Consider the following 17,665-nt stretch of genomic DNA (forward strand, 5'->3'; position numbering starts at 1 on the left):
TCATGACTGATGTATAAACTAATGATGGGATCAGAGTTAAGCGGGAGAATGCATAAAGCAGGACATAAGAAGCATCAAGTCCAATGCCAATATGTAAAACATGGTAAACAAGTAATTGTTTTCAGCTTTTCATGGTACGTGGAAAATGCTGGCAAGGCTATCAGTTGATAGCCATTATTGATCTCCCTCAAAGAGGTAATGATGGACCGCATTCGAACCATCGCTGTCCATTTGCTGCAGATACAATGACAATGTTGATGGAGGAGAAGTTCCAGGATTTTGACTCAGTGACCATAAAGAAACAGCGATATACTTCCAAATCAAGATGGTGTATGGTTTGGAGGGGAACATGCATGGTGATGGTAATGCCATGTATCCACTGCCCTTGTCCTTCCAGGCGATAATGATCACGTTTGGAAGTTAACGCATTATTGCAGTGCATCTTGTCAATGGTACAAACTGATACCACTGTGCCTCGGCAGTGGAGAGAATGAACAGTTAAGGTGATGGATAGGTAGCATCAAGTTGTGTCTCAAAGTTGACAATGGTGACATGAGAAGAGAAAATCTAATTTTAACATTTTATTGCGTTAACACAGAGAATTGATGACAATAATTCATCTTATGACAAACCAGGTCTTTACATTCCTTTGTTTGTAAGGGACTTCAGTCCTGCTTGTGAGACTGTTTTTCTACTTGACCAAACATCACAAAATATCATAATTGAAACCATAAACTCTGTAAACTGGTGCTGAAACCTTTTCTGGTCCAATATAATACAACAGTAACACATACAATTCCAGAGATCAAGGTTTCAGAGTATCATCTGTCTTTTGGGGGATTGGGTTTAATCCTTCGCCTGTGGTACCTAGAAACAAAAAACAGAGAGATTTTAATTCCTTCACGGATCAACAAAATTGCAAATGAAATGCAAGACACAAATTCTTCCATTGTTAAACCTTCTCCATTGTAATTCTTTGATGTAAAAACACGAAACCTCCACTTCACCGAAAACAATATGTGGATAAAACAAGTGAATAGAAGTAGGCACTAAAATAAAACAAAGAACTGCAGATGCTGAAGATCTGAAACAGAAACAGAAATTGCTGGAGAAACTCAGCAGATCTGGCAGCATTGTGGAGAGAAAGTAGAGTTTAAGGTTCAAGTCCAAATCTCTTTTTCAATAGGAGTAGATAGGTGGCTTTTAGTGTGGAAGTGTTGGGTTATGCACTTTTGACTAGAGTGTATGGAATGAGCTGCCAGAGGAAGTGGTGGAGGCTGGTACAATTACAACATTTAAAAGGCATCCGGATGGGTACATGAACAGGAAGGGTTTAGAGGGATATGGGCCAAATGCTGGCAAATGGGATTTGACTAATTTAGGATATCTGGTCGGCATGGATGAGTTGGATCGAAGCATCTGTTCCCATGCTGCACATCTCCATAACTTTGTCAGATTGGGGTATTTTCTAAATGGCAAGAAGTTATAGACAAGCAGAGACACTAAGAGGTCAAAGTAGAGAAATCACTAAAAGCTAGTGGACAGACAGAAAAACAACAGCTAATGGAAAGGCGGCCTTTATCTGAAGAAGGCTGAAAGTTCTGTTAGTGCTGTGCAAAGTTCTGGTTAAATCCCCTGTGGAATACTGCATTTAGAATTGGATACCACAGCTGAGATAGGATATCCTACTGAAGATTAACACATCCACCAGAATGACACTGGAGCTACAAGGGTGAAAGTCCCAAAGCTTAATTTTCTATATTTAAGGGAAAAGAAATGAAGAGGTGATACTATTACTGTGTTTAAAGTGATTAAGAGATTTGATAGAGTAGTTGGAGAGAACCCCATTTCCTGGAATGAGAAAGTCCAAAACAAGGGAGAATAAACCCATTATAAACTACCTTAATATAATAAGCACAAACTTAGTCTTGCCGCTCTCAAATGGTGTGGAAAAACACTATGAACCCTACACAGCTGCTCAGATTGGACTGTGAATTGATATTCTTCAGCTGAATACAGCTTTAATGACTACAATAGAGAAGATTTCATTTCACGTTTCTCATAAATACTGAGGCCATACGTCGAGTGAATACTCTATGAAGCAGCATGAATGACACTTACTGCCCAATTGGATACCAGCGGTGTTTTGTTGTATAGAACATTTTACTGAGCTCTTCAATTGTAGGGGCCTGTTTATCACGCAGCACTTCCTTATCCAACCTGGCCTTCAGTACCTGGTCATGGGTCTCCTCTTTGTTCTCTACAGGGGAAGGTCGTGTAATAGGCTGCAAAACAGAATGCAAATCAAACCTGGAAGAGGTTGTCACCTTAGTTCTGATACTTGACCAATAAAGGAATGAGTTGTGAATTAATTTCCAGGACCCTGTTTTATGTAGGAGAAGAACACAAAATAGAATAAAAAAAACAGTATGAGAAAGTAGTGAAAACCATTACACAAACACTCAGGCCTCTGTAGATTCCCTGCCTTCAGCTACTTAGCTCCATTGTTAAATTTCCTCAATTTCTTTCCTCATATTATTAGACCATAAGATAAAGGAGCAGAAGTAAACCATTCAGCGCGTTAGGTGTTTCATTAAAAATAATTGGAGCTGCAGGACAAACATCTTAAAATTCACTCCCATATCAATGAACAGCTTTAGCAAGCCATTAGTATTTCACATTCCATTCCCTTTGAAATGAAGGCCAATATTCCATCTGCATTCTGCAGTTTCCCTCCATTTAAATAATGTTCATCTCTTCTATTCTTCCTGTCAAAGAGCATGACCTCACATTTTCCTAAGTTACATTCCATCTACCAGGTTTTTTCCCATTCACTTAACTGCCTGTATCCCTCTTTGTGTTATCCTCAGCACCGGCTTTCTCATCTATTTTTGTGTCATTCAAAAACTTGACTATAATACATTCACTTCCCTCATCAAGATCACTTAAGTAACTGAGGCCCCAAGACTGATCCCTGTGGCACTCCACTCATTACATCCTAAAATTACGCCTCTTGTCTATATCCTATTAACATTACTCGGGGCTGATTATAAGAATGGGAGAAAATAGATGGAAGATTATTTTGTCTTGGGCTCATTGCAGGAAAATAAACAGTACGTCATCACGATTCAAACTCATCAGGAGTTATCACTGGGTGTCGAGTAACAGTTTATCATAAATATACATCACTACAAAATAAATTCTTCAACTTTTCCACAAAAACCCTCAATGTAAGAATCCACAGTGTTCTACCTTGGTGTGTTCGTATGGGATGTCCACTGATGGGTGGTAACAAACTATTGTTTGCCCATCTGATGTGATCGCAAGGTCAACTTTACTGTCAAGAGATGAGAGTTGTTTCAGTAAGAATTCAAAAGCTGTAACACATGAATATGACCAATCAGGAATGCAGTTACTCACCAATTATAGTCATTGGCAAGAGCAGTATATGTAGACTTGTGACAGACACAATGCCCATCTCCACCTACACAAGGTAACACAACTCACAATTAGTCAGGTTCCCCATCATCAAGATATCTTTATTCATTTTCTTATCATTGTAAAAATTGATTTTTATAAAGAATCAAAGTCTTATATTTCTGCGGGGGTTCTTAAAATATCAAAACACTTTGCAGCCACTGGGGAGCTTTTAAAATGTAACCCCTATTTTGTAGGTAACAAAGCAGCCAATTTGCCCAGAGCAAACTCCCATGAACAATGATCATAACAAAATACGATCATGACCAGATAATCTGTTTTTGTGATGTTGATTGAGGGAAAAATATTGGCCAAAATGTATTATTTATTCATTCATGGGACATCAGCATCAGTGACCGGCCTGCATTTATGGCCCATGATAACAAAGTGTGAAGCTGGATGAACACAGCAGGCCAAGCAGCATCTCAGAAGCACAAAAGCTGACGTTTCGGGCCTGGATGAAAGGCCCAAAATGTCAGCTTTTGTGCTCCTGAGATGCTGCTTGGCCTGCTGTGTTCATCCAGGTTCACACTTTGTTATCTTGGATTCTCCAGCATCTGCAGTTCCCATTATCTCTGATCACAATTTAGGGCCCATCCCTAGTTGCCCTTGAGAAGATGGTGATGAGCTGTCTCCTTGAACTGCTGCAGTCCATGTGCTCAATGGCCTGAGGGAGTGTATTCCATGATTCTGACCCAATTATATATTTCAGGACAGTGAAGTGGGTTGGTGTTCCCATGTCTCTACTGCTCTGGTCCTTCTAGATGCAAGTGGTCGTGGGTTTGGAAGGGGTTGTCTAAGGATCTTTGGTGAATTTCTGCAGTGCATCTTATAGAGAGTATACACTGCTGCTACAGAGCGTTGGTGGTGAACTGAGTGGATTTTTGTGGATGTGGTGCCAGTCAAGTAGGATGCTTTGTCCAGGATGGTTTCAAGCTTCTTGAATGCTGTTGGAGCTACACCCATCCAGGCAATTTTCCCAGCTTATCTTTGAAATTGTGATGAAATGTCTGTACAATAACTAGACAGCTCAGCGAGCAAGCCAACAACCTCAAAAAAACAAGAACCAAACAAACTGGACGTTGACCCTATGTTAGGAGACAGGTCCATTAAAGACTTTTGTAAGGATGCCCCAGGGCAGATGTGAGAAGATTCCAAGAAGATAGCAGAGGTTTCAAATGGCAACTTTGCATTGGTCAACACTAGGATTGAGCATGTGATAGAAACTGTCAGAGTAAATATTGGCAAAGGTCCTGCCTCGATAAGGAACTTTGAAATAAATCAGGCTGCTAATCCTGAGGACATTCATTCAAGGATGCTGAAACATGTGGTGTCTTTAGTCTGCGCTCCCCTTACTCATATTAAGTTGTTCAGAGACTTAATTTTATGTTTTGCATTGGATATCGTTGAAGATGTCCAGACTGAGAATCCGGGAGAAGAATCCAGACAGGCAGCAGAGCAGAGGTTCAACAGATAGGAAGAACAGATGGATTTCATATTTAACGTGGACATTTAATAGCATGTGCAAAAACAAAAAGAATAAAAGTGAGAAGGAGTGGAAAATCAGACTGAGCAGTAAAGCAGCACATTAATAACAAACATAACGGTGAAGGAAATACAGACTATGCTGAATTCAAAGGTACAATATAAAGAAGCTCAGGTGGAGTATGGACTGATTGGACAAAATGGCCTGTTCCTGTGTTGTACATTCTAAACAATTCTGTGACTTAACTGCATGTGACTGAGTAGCTGAAGAAACAGTTATTTAAAAATATTTTGCACAGCTGTGAATGGGTGGTAAATATCTACAATCCGTAATAGATCCAGCCAAATATAAGTTGTGGATACATTATTTCTACTAGGCAGAAATTTCATTTTCAATCTACATTTCAGTGCCAAGGATTAAACAAACACTAAAGTATTCCTTTGGTCTTCTGAAAAAGTCATATTGAATTTGAAAAGATCCCTCTCTCAGATACTGCTAGGCCTGCTGAGTTTCTCCCAGGCTTTCCGCTTTATTATTGCTTTGACTGCCTGTCTGCCTCTCTTTCATAGATTCATACAGCACTGTCCAACACATCCAGATTTTAGTACGATCAGTCTTCTGTCACTCACTGGGATGTTACACTGAACTCTCTGGCTCCTTGAATAGTGCCCAAGCTATTGCCCATTTATCAGCAACCGAGTACTTCTACTTCCAAACATAGTTAGTTCTGTTCCCTGATCTCCCGTTATAGAGTTTATTTTGGATGCTACCTGCTTCTTGGATGGAAAATTGCACAGCTTACCTTTCTCAGCAGCTTGCACAAGCCCACCTCAACCTCTCCCTCGATCTCCTCAACCCAGCTTGTCTCTGTTCTTAATAGAATGCTCCCCCACCTCCTACCATCACTGATTCCTGGCAGACAGGAGACTGGAAGAACACAGCGAGCCAGGCAGCATCTGGAGGTAAGGAGAGATCTCCCAATTTCAAATAACCGTCCCATCCATACCTTGGCTCCCCTTCCAGGCCCCTCCCGACGACCAACCAGCTCATACCTACTAACTCCAGACGCTGCCTGGATTCCTGCTGTGTTTTCCCAGCCTCCTGTCTGCCTACCTTGGGATTCCAGCATCTGCAGCTTCTTCTTGTCTCCTGGCAGACCGATCCTGGGGGCTGCGCTCACGCTCCTTTCAATGTGTTGCCTATTCAGGTGGGCAGCAGCTGGATACCGTCCCCGTCCCATCCCCACAGTCAGACAGAGACAGACACAGACACAGACACAGACACAGACAGAGACAGAGACAGAGACAGAGGCCTCTCGGCGGGTGGTCACAGCCTCCCACTCAATCTCTGAGCTCCCCGTGGCCCGAGGAAGGACCGGAAAAGCTGATATTTAGCCCTCGCCCCCGGGACTCGGTACCTATCGGCATCGGCTCTTCGCCACGGGACAACAAGCGGCCGAGAGCAGCCATCACCCAACGTCTTCCCGTTGCCGCCATATTCGCTTCTACCGGAAGCTGGTCCTTCCACAAAGCGGTTCCCTGGAAACACAGTCAACCCGACCCGGGTTCCGGGAACAATGGTTCCGCTCTGACGGGGGAAGGGAGCAGTGTGTTCTGCCAGTGGTGGCTTCTATGAGTAATGGTTAGAGATAGGAGACATGGAACATGACATTAGAATGGAATAGCTTACATTGGGAGGGAAAATGACTCTTTGACTTAAAAATAAATATCGAACCAGTCTCACAGTGGGATTGATCAAGAGAGAAAGGGAAGAGGTAACAGAGTCTTGTCTGATGTCTGCAAGGCACATCATATCTTATCGTTGGTGAAAGTACCTTAAATTCTGCACCATGTTTACTCCAGTTATGGTTGTCTTAGGGTCATTACCAGTAATAGGTTGTTTGTGATTTTTTGGTGAAGACAATGATAGTTGTATTGCCTTGATACAGGGTGAAAAGTAAATGGTCAAGCGGCCTGTACTGACTAATTTAAAAGCAAAATACTGCAGATGTCAGCAGGAAATTTGACCGAAACAAACTCTTATTTTCTGACAATTATGTAACCTCCTGAAAACCTTCCTCCCAACCAAAAGGCACCAACTTGCATAAACTTAAATTGAAACTAATTTTCCTATCCCATGGCACTCTTTAAGTTTATAAACGTCTTCTCGCATTTTGTCAAAGGCCCTCTTTATTTAATACACTGACCAATTTGGTGCAACTTTTAAAATTGTATTACTTTGAAATTATACTCCTGATGCTCAATCCAAATGGTTTATGTAATTGTTTCAAAGATAGTAGGAACTGCAGATGCTGGAGAATCTGAGATAACAAGGTGTGGAGCTGGATGAACACAGCAGGCCAAGTAGCATCAGAGGAGCAGGAAGGCTGACGTTTTGGGCCTAGACCCTTCTTCAATTGGTGATTTTCTGACCACCACGCCTGTGAAAACCATTTTCCATCTTTTGTGAATCTGTATTATTACACTTTCCCTCTTCTGTGTTTTCTGTTTTGAGAACAGCTAGCCATTCCATTTTGAACTTGATCTCTGACTACAAGCGCTCCTACCATAAGTCTACAATCCAATACATCAACAAAAGCCTTTTGAAATCCAAATACCACTCATCCTTGTTGCTTAATAAGATCATAGCTAATCGGCATCCTAACTGCATCAATGTATCTCTTCCTCAGATTCTTTATATCTTTGGTTAACAAAAAAGCTATCAATCTCAGATTTAAAGATAACAATTGATCTAGCATAAACAGTCACAGAGTCGTATGGGACGGACACAGACCCTCTAGTCTGGCTAGCCCATGCCAAATCTGATCCAAAACTAAACTATTCCCACCTGTCTGCTTCTGGCCCATATCCCGACAAACCTTTCCTAGTCATGTAATTATCCACATGTCTTTTAAACGTTGTAATTGTGCTCACATCCACCACTTCTTCTAGAAGTTCATTCCACACATGAACCATCCCCTGTGTAAAAAAAATTGTCCCTCGTGCCTTTTTTAAATCTCTCTCCTCTCATCTTAAAAACATGCCCCCTTGACTTGAAACACCACATCCTAGTGAAAAGACAATTGCCAGTAACTCTATCAATATCCCTCATTATTTTATAAACTTCAAACAGTCGCCTCTCTACCTTCCACACTCCAGTGAAAAAAGTCCCAGCCTATTCAGCAATTGCAGTTTTGTATTTTGTGGAAAAGAGACAAAACTCCTATCACAATTTGCATGAGACATTGTACCCCAATTTCACCCTGAGAGGTCCTGTATAATTTTTTAGATTCCTAATCCTAGACTCCTTGACTGGGGGAAATAATTTCTCTCTCAACCCCTGCTTGTTTCTGAAAACTTTGATTGAGTCTTCAAAATCCCAGGGTATTCAATACAAATTTCTATCATGATTTACAGCGGTAGCACACTGGAAATTCAGCCCCGCTATTCCCAGAGTCTTAGTAAATGTTAAAAATGGTATAAAAGTCTCCAAAATCCCCAATTTATCTGCCACATAGACCCAAGTTAACAGAAAACATGGATCAAGTTTCTGTACTTAACAAGAACTACTATTAATAACAATAAATAGGTCCTAACTAAAGGCAAACAACTATGAACTATCAGCACATAATTCCACTAGTTCAAAACTCTAACCCACTTCTAAAATCCTTTTCAGTCACACAGTCAACACAAAGACAAACAAAAAGCACTGGTGTATAAAATTCTGGGGAAACAGCTCAATTTTCAGGATTTGATGGAGTGTTTCTTTTGTTTCCCATGGAATTAAAAGAATCAATTTAACAACAAGCAGAATTTGATCAAATTTAAAACAAAATACGCACATTTCCACATTTGATAATGGATTCCTGCATGTAAATGGAGGGGCATTTGTTACCAATTATTTTAATAACCAAACCCAAACATGCTCTATTGAGCTACAGAGGTGAAGAAGAATCGACTGCGGATGCATTACATTTACTTCTTTCTGTGTGAACTGTACTGATAACAGAGCAATCTTGGTGGCCAAATGGTATAATCTTTCAGAGATTGTAGGAACTGCAGATTTTCTGAAGAAGGGTCTAGGCCCAAACATCAGCCTTCCTGCTCCTCTGATGCTGCTTGGCCTGCTGTGTTCATCCAGCTGTACACCCTGGTATAATCTTTGCTCTGTTTATCTTCTTATGTAAAATTTGCTTTTTCTAGCAGTGAAAGCAAATTGCATCTTTTTTTTCATTTTAGTCAACCAACAGAAATGCAGAAAATAAAATGACATGGTCTTAGTCATGTGGAATGAATTGAATTGTCTGAATACTGCTTTCTGTGATACAGTCGTAGAGTTATACAACATGGAAACAGATCCTTCAGTCCAATCAGTCTATGATGAACATAATCCCAAACTAAACTAGTCCCACCTGCCTGCTCCTGTCCCATTTCATTCCAAACCTTTCCAATTCATACACTTATCTAAGTGTCTTTCAAACATGGTACCTGTGTCTAACACTTCCTCTGGAAGTTCATTCCAGATGAAAACCACCCTCTGTGTAAAAATTTGCCCCTCATATCTGTTTTAAATTTCTCTCCTCTCACTTTATAAAATATGTCCCTTGTCTTGAAATCCCCCATCCTAGGAAAATGGCAACTACCATTAACTCTATCTATGCCCCTCTTGATCTCATGTACCATAGGCCGTGGATGTGAGTTTGCTCGCTGAGCTGGAAGGTTTGTTTTCAGACGTTTCGTCACCATTCTAGGTAACATCATCAGTGAGCCTCCGACGAAGCGCTGGTGTAATGTCCCGCTTTCTATTTATCTGTTTAGGTTTCCTTGGGTAATGGTGACGAAACGTCTGAAAACTAACCTTGCAGCTCAGCGAGCAAACTCATGTCCAGAACCTCAACCTGAGCTACAAGTCTTCTCAAAACTCGCTACCACAGGCCGTGATAGGTCACCCAAATGGCACTTCTGGCTGAAGATTGTTGTGAATGCTTCAGTCTTATTTTTTGTATTAACATTTTGGGTTCCCCCATCATTGAGGATGGGATATTTATGAAGCCTCTCCTGCAGTGATTTAATTGTCCACCATCATTCACAACTGGATGTGTCAGGACTTCACAGTCTCAATCTGGTCCATGGGTCGTGGGATAATTTAGATCTGTTCATTAAACACTTATAATACTGTTTACCACACAGATAGTCCTGAGCTGTAGCTTTGATCAGGTTGACATTTCATCTTCAGGTATGCCTCCTGGCCTGCCCTCCTGCACTCTCCATTGAACCAGGGTTGATCCCCTGGCCTGATGGTAATGGTTGAGTGGGGGATGTGCCGGGCCATGAGGTTACAGATTGTGCTGGAGTACCATTCTGCTGCTGTTGATGGCCCACAGTGACTCTTGAAAGCCCAGTTTTGAGTCTATTTGCTTTAAGACAGTGGTTGAACCACACAATACTGGATATTCTCAACATGATTGGGTTTCATTTCCCTAGGAACTGTGTGGCGGTTACTCCTGCTGCGATGAAATTGTGAGATTTATATGTATGCATTTGGTATCGTCTGCTGTGAGTTTGGGTTCTTGGAGTTCTGGATTGGACATTTGGGGTTGTCTGTGTTTGGAATTCACAACTGGCTTTTGAGGGGAAAAGTGTAATACTGATACTTTTGGTGTCTGTGACAGGATGAAAATATGTAGGTTTTTTCCCTCTTCTTGCTTGTCTGTCACGTGCCATAAACCCAATCTAGCAATTATTTCATAACTAGATCGGAGACACTTCAGAACCACACTTGGAGATGGACAATGAAGTCACTTGTGCAGGCTACATTTTGTGCCCTTGACATCCTCGGTGCTTTAGTGTCTTGCTGAAGATCTTTTGAAAACCCAAATATATTACGTCTGCTACATTATCTTTCATTGCCAATCAGTCTTCACAGAATTCGATATATTTGATTAAGCTTCACCTTTGCTTTTGAATGTGTGCTGATTACTCTGTGCTGTATTTTCACTTTCTGGGCATTTTTCCATTACTTGTTTGAGTAAGGAGGATATTATGTTTCCTACTGTTGACGCTAAGGTCATTTTTTTTCTCGTTTATTCATGGGATATGGCTGTTACTGGCTGGAAAAGCATTCATTGCCCACTTCTAGTTGCTCTGAAGGTGTTTCTCAAACTCGTGCAGTCTCTGGGATGCAAAGAATCCCACAATACTGTTATGAAGTGAGTTCCAGCATTTTAACCCAGGAACGGTGATATAATTCCAAGTCAGGATGGTGTGTGCCGTAGATGTAACTGCAGGTTTTTATTTTCGCATTCATCTGCTGCTTTTGTCCCTCCTCATGGTAGAGCTTACAGGTTTGGAATTTGTTGTTAGACAAGCCCTTGGTGAGTTACTGCAGTGTTTTGGTCTAAAGTCTCCTGGGATCGCTATCCAAACCTTTTTAAATATGGAAACCCCTTAATCTTCTGGAACCAGTCCTTATTAATGAATTCTATATGTGTAACTGGAGTGCCTATTCCCAGTACAAAACAGCCACTCAGAACCAAGATAACAAAGTGTGGAGCTGGATGTACACAGCAGGCCAAGCAGCATCTCAGGAGCACAAAAGCTGACGTTTCGGGCCTAGACCCTTAATCATTTCCCGTTATCTCAGAACCACATGGTGCACAGTCAGTTCCAATTAAAATGTGGAGCTGGAGGAACACAGCAGGTCAGGCAGCATCAGACAAGCAGGAAAGTTGAAGTTTTGGGTCTAAACCCTTCATCAGGACTGCTTTTCCAATGCTGTCTGACCTACTGTTTTCCTCCAGCTCCACATTCCATCGGCTCTGACTTCCAGCATCTGCAGTCCTTCCTATCTCCTGCACAGTCAGTTGACAGGATTTGAGGATGCAGATTGCAGAACTCACCCAATCCATTTTCTTCCCCCTCACATACAATCTCCAAAATTCCTTATGTTAATTCAACTGTTCATTAGGTGGGTGCAGCAAAAATGTTTTCTTTTCAAATTCACTAATAATCTGTTACTACTGTATAACTGGTGACACAGCGCTGTCTTACACTCCTAGGCAAATTGCTGGCTGTCAGTCGTCCTCGAAGATGTTTTTAAATGTTGATTTCACAATTTGCCTTTCAACATTTGTCTCCTGTCAGTGAGAATTGTTCACCTCACAATGAAAGCTCTACTCACTGTCTGCAATGCTCCACCTAGCGGTAACAATGCCCGGCTCTAGGCTCGAAACGTCAGCTTTCCTGCTCCCCTGATACTGCTCGGCCTGCTGTGTTCATCCAGCTCTACACCTTGTTATCCCAAAAATTCAGTTGTGTGTAATAGTCCGTGTATCAGATTCCTTTAATATGCATCCAGGTAGTCCATTTAGTCCAGGGCTTTTCTTCTCTTCAAACTTGATTAGTTTATCCCCCACTTTCTATCTTAAAATGTATTACTTTTTCTGACCCTTTGTTGTTGTACTGGGAGGTGGTGGAGGGCAGTGGGAGGGGAGGCTAACATCTCCCTGCCACCGTGGCACATTGTCAGCACCAAGAAGCTTAAGCTACAGCCGCCTGCTGTGTCATTAGCCGAGTTATGATAACCCATTTTTGAGGCCGTTTCTACCTGCGGATGCCTTTTGCCAGTACCAGGAGGGGCCACCACATTGCTGGGGACACCCCCAGGGTAAATTGTGGCAGACTCCCAGCAATTTCTGGGAGGGGGACCCCCTCTGTAAAGGTGACTTTGAGGCCTCTGAATGGATCCCCTGGAGGCAATAGATCTTCCCTCCACCTGTGGCCAATAGTCAACACTGCGGCAATGGCACTGCTAGATCACCAAGACATTGCCCCCAACTCTGATAGCCAGGTTATTCCTGCCTGGTGATGACCTCCTCCCCGAAATGTACTTACCATTAGAGAGGACCACCCAAGGAAACCTTACAGTAGTAGATTCGCCAACTTTGGGTACATTTAAGGTGTCATTGGATAAGCATATGGACGTACATGGAATAGTGTAGGTTAGATGGGCTTGAGATCGGTATGACAGGTCGGCACAACATTGAGGGCCGAAGGGCCTGTACTGTGCTGTAATGTTCTATGTTCTATGTTCTATGGGACATAACACCAGCGCTTCATCGGAGGCTCACTGATGATGTTACTGATGATGAGGTGACGAAACATCTGAAAACTAACCTTCCAGCTCAGCGAGCAAACTCACATCCAGAACCTCAACCTGAGCTACAAATCTTCTCAAGAGGACCACATCATTGGGGCATTGTTACCCCTGAGCGGCAGCCCCAGCAGAGGACACTACCAGCATTGGCACAGCCAGGATGGTTAAGCTGCCAGGTCTGTAGACAGCTTTAGGTAGCACACTACTACCCTCAATTCAACAGTGACCCCAGTGGTAGCAGCTGGCTAATTTACGACTACAGGTATTATACACCTCAGGGTCCATGGCCCCTGCCAAAGGGAAATCAGTTATCTATAACATTGCTGTGAGTTTATGATGTGCACTCCTTAGTGATATTGTCCTTCTTCTGATCCCTCCTTTATTATTTATGTATCTGTAAAATAGTTTACTACATTTTATACTCAGTGACAATTTAATGATATTTCTGTTAATGTTTTTAATAACTTATTCCTAATATTTCTGATTTTCTTTTGTCTTTCTTTCCTGTATTGTCTATGTACTTAGCATGCGACTGTTTCTAAAGTGTAAATCTGCTTTTACTTCTTTACTCAACCATGATTTATCATTTCTCACATTTATTTAGTGGTACATCTTTAAAAATGTATTGTGGGTTGTGGGTTGTGGGTTGTGGGTGTCACTGCCCTTGAGAAGGTGATAGTAAGCCAGCTTCCTGAGCTGCTGCACTCCACCTGCTTGGGTTGACCAATAATGCGCTTAGGGAGAGAATTCAGGATTTTGACTCAGGGACAGTGAAGGAATTCCAAGTCAGGATGGTGAGTGACATGGGGGAGAACTTGCAAGTGACAGTATTCCTGGTCATTATTAAATCACTGTTTTAAATATTTCCTGCTGTTGTTCTATTTCTTTGCTTGTCAGTGAACCTTTCCTGTTTATTTCCCCTATTTCCACTCTCATCAGCTTTTTTCCAAATGCAATACTTTACATTTGCCCTTCTCAATCTTTATTTTAAACCATTTTATGTTATGAATGCACTTGCCAATATCAATACTCTTATTTGTTATAGTGTGTTTCCCATTACAAGATTCAGCTGTCCATAGTCGCACTTGTTAACATATCATTGTCCTGCACATATTGTAATAACTACATTCCTCAGGCTGTTTCTGCGTGTCAATTTATTTGGGAATAGCTATCACCCTCCATAATTATCATTAATTTTCTTTTACACATCTTGTTATACATTTCTCCTTCCTCCTTCTTTCCACTTTTACCTAGTCTGTATTATACTTGTATTGGCACAATCAATCCCATATCTTTTACTTTAATTCATGCGTATTCTGTTTCTAACGTCCCATTCGTTATGAACTTTTCATCCCTTACTGCCTGATTATGTCAAATCTGCAATTTTTAAAATGTGTTTCATTTCAGTTATTCTTACATCATCTGGAACACCACTTCCAGTTTTCCTGGTTTATTTTTAGGTATTGTGTGCAATGCTTAAAAGTTTAATTTTTTTAAAAAAACTGCTTTTGTGCTCGTAAGATGCTGTGTTCATCCAGCTTCACACTTTGTTATCTCGGATTCTCCAGCATCTGCAGTTCCTATTATCTCCAATTATTAACAGTTGACTTCTTTTTCCATTTTACAACTGATTTTGTTCCAGGACCATTTAGCTCACCCTTATTCCTTACTATTTTTATCTCATATTTCTTATTTCTCTAGTCTTATATTATTTTCACAAGGTCCTTCTTGTTTTAACATGTTACACAGAGGATTTAAGTTCAGAATCAATTTTAGGAACATGGGAAAGTTCATGATGCTTTGTGATTATGCTAGAGCAGATCAGCACCACATTTTATGACATATTTAGTGCATGCACCAGCTGGTTGCCAAAGAGAAATTTTTCTTAAATGCCACTGATTGTGATATTTCCAGATATTTATTAAAATCTAATTAATTATGCATTCCAAATTCTGATCATTTCCAATCTGAATTATTATGAAATGCTTCCAAATCAAAGGATTATTTTCCCTAGGAGCATGGGAACATAGGAGAAGGAGAAGGAGAAGGAGAAGGAGAAGGAGCAGGCCATTCAGCCCATTGAGTGAGCTCTGTCATCTATTTGCGTCATGCTGGATACTTGCTCAATGCCACTTTCCTTATACCTTAATGTTCATTTGTCTCCAGAAATCCCAATTGATCTCTGTCTTGAATATTTTCAGTGATTGAGTTTCCACAGACTTCAGGGGTACAGTTTTCTGGAGTTGCTGGAGTTTGCACATTCTCCCCGTGTCTGTGTGGGTTTCGTCCGGGTGCGGAATTTCCTCCCACAGTCCAAGGACACGCAGACTAGATGGATTGGCCAATGCTAGATTGCTCATAGTGTCCAGGGATATGCAGGCTGGGTGGTTTAGCTGTGGGAGCTGTGGGAGATGTGGGTTACAGGGATAGGGCAAGGGTGTAAGGGTTCAGGTGGGATGCTGTTTGGAGGGTAGGTGCAGCCTTGATGCGTTGAATAGCCTCTACCTGCACTTTGGGGATTCTAATGATTCTATTCTATGATGCTAGGGAGTTCCAAAGATTCACCACGCTCTTTTCAATGTAATATAGCCTATCCCCTGGTCTGAGAATATGTCCTCTGGTTCTGGTTCTGGTTCTGGATTTACCAACCAGGAGAAGCATCCTGTCTGTATCCATCCTGACACACTCTGTAAGAATTTTGTAAATTTCAATAAGGTAACCTCTTATTGTTCGAAACTCTGGGGAATACAGGCCCAGCCTCCTCAATCTCTCCACGTAAGACAATCCTGCCATCCCAGGGATTAATCTGTTGAATCTCTTTCACACTCCCTTTATCTATCCTTCCTTCAATAAGTGACAAAGCAGTATATAACGCTCTATGCACGACCTCATCATGGCACTATACAATTGTCACAAATCATATTTACTTCCGTACTCAAATTTCCTAGTGATGAAGGCCAATATACCATTTACCTTCTTCATTTCTTGCAGCAATGGTAACTTCTATGCTAACTTCTCGTGACTCATGGACAAGGACACTGCGACCTTTTCAATGACAACATGTCCCAACATTTCATCATTTAAGAAATACAATGACTTTCTGTTTTTTGTTTGGAAAACAAAATGGATAATTTCATGCATGACCACTTGATCTTCCATCTGGCATGTCATTGTCTATTCACTGAGTCTGTCCATATCCCGTGGAAACCTCCTTGCATTTTCCTCACAGCTAAAGGTATTAACGGGTTTGGAGAGAAAGCTGTAATAGGATATTGATTCGGATGGTCAGCCATGATAGGATTGAATACAGAGCAGGCTCAATGGGCCAAATGGCCTAATCCTGGTCCTGTTTCCTATTGTTGCTATGTTTACATTCCCATACAGATTTGTGTCATCAACAAACTTGGAAATTTTACATTTTGTGCCCACATCCAAATAATTTACATTGATTGTGAACAGTTGAGGACCTGCAGCTAATCCTGGTGTGCCCCACTTGTGCATTCTTGGAAGATCTGTTTACTGCTGCACTCTATTTTCTGTCTGTTAGGAACCAATTCTCAATCCACGCTAGTATTTTACCCCGAAACCTACGGGCTCCAATTTTTGTCCACTAACCTCTTGTGGGACCATATCAAAAACCCTATGAAAATCCAAATACCTGTACAGCAAATCCACTGATTCTCCTTTATCTACGCCACAAGGTCATCACAAAAAAAGCTTAAGTCGGGGGCGAGGAAAACTTTTTAACCAGGAAATCAAAACATATCACGAAAGACTCGTCGGTGTGAAACAACAGTACATCACACAGGCAAAAACAAAGTTTAACTTGGTGGGTGAAATTATTTTTCATGAGAAATGATTTTAAAAAAACATTTAAAAGTGTTGGAATTGAATTAAAGCAGCAGTGCCTCACAATAAAGTGTTTAGAACAGTGGGGAACACGAAATCCAAACACCCTCTCCCTCCCCCTCAGCTAATCAAACGTGTTCACAAAGAATTCAAACTTCGTACAAACGTCACACGAAAAGCAATCTCCTGAATAACAGGAGAAGTGCATCAAATATTTTCTGCAATTACTGAAAAAACCCATTTTATGTTTTTTTTCCAATCAACCTGTAAAGAGATATTATTGCACACATCTGGAGCAGGTGGAACTTCAAACCTAACTCCCGGCCCAGTGGTAGGGACACTACGACTGCACCACAAGAACATTTTCATTTTATAAAAATCAGTTGCAAATACGATTCTACCACAGTGTTGACCTTTAATTTCTGATATTAGCAGTGTTTCAGGGAAGCTTCAGCATGTTTTTAAACAATTTAGTGAAAGGTTTTGAACTTGAGGCGAAAAGAAAACGCTGATGCCATTGTATTTTCTAATGAAAGTTTCAACAATTTTTCGTTTAAGCCTGTAGTTGGTTTTTGGATGGAAAGGATTTCTCCCGCTCAGCTGATCGTTTTCTTGTGGTCGTGTAGTTTTTGTTTTGATTCTTCAGTGAAATGATATGATTTCTCACCCAGAGGAAGTTCTGTCATGTTCCGTAACGTG

General features: G+C 41.2%; 1 protein-coding gene across 2 annotated transcripts; it reads right to left on the reverse strand.

Annotated features, from left to right (window-relative positions):
• Positions 1-568: 568 nt before the first annotated feature.
• On the reverse strand, positions 569-6,513 carry mrpl42 (mitochondrial ribosomal protein L42). Of its 2 annotated transcripts, none has more exons than XM_048553688.2 (5): positions 6,381-6,513; positions 3,421-3,484; positions 3,253-3,337; positions 2,122-2,285; positions 569-867 (listed from the first exon to the last, which is right to left on the reverse strand). In XM_048553688.2, exons 1-5 carry the CDS (start codon positions 6,457-6,459, stop codon positions 822-824), a joined length of 438 nt encoding a protein of 145 aa, XP_048409645.1. In that variant the 5' UTR covers positions 6,460-6,513; the 3' UTR covers positions 569-821. The 2 variants fall into 2 exon arrangements, with proteins under 2 accessions (XP_048409645.1, XP_048409644.1); XM_048553687.2 differs by lacking the exon at positions 6,381-6,513 and adding an exon at positions 6,077-6,371.
• Positions 6,514-17,665: the final 11,152 nt, after the last annotated feature.

Source organism: Stegostoma tigrinum, chromosome 25, assembly GCF_030684315.1.
Source record: "Stegostoma tigrinum isolate sSteTig4 chromosome 25, sSteTig4.hap1, whole genome shotgun sequence".
In the NCBI taxonomy this organism is placed as follows: Eukaryota; Metazoa; Chordata; class Chondrichthyes; order Orectolobiformes; family Stegostomatidae; genus Stegostoma; species Stegostoma tigrinum.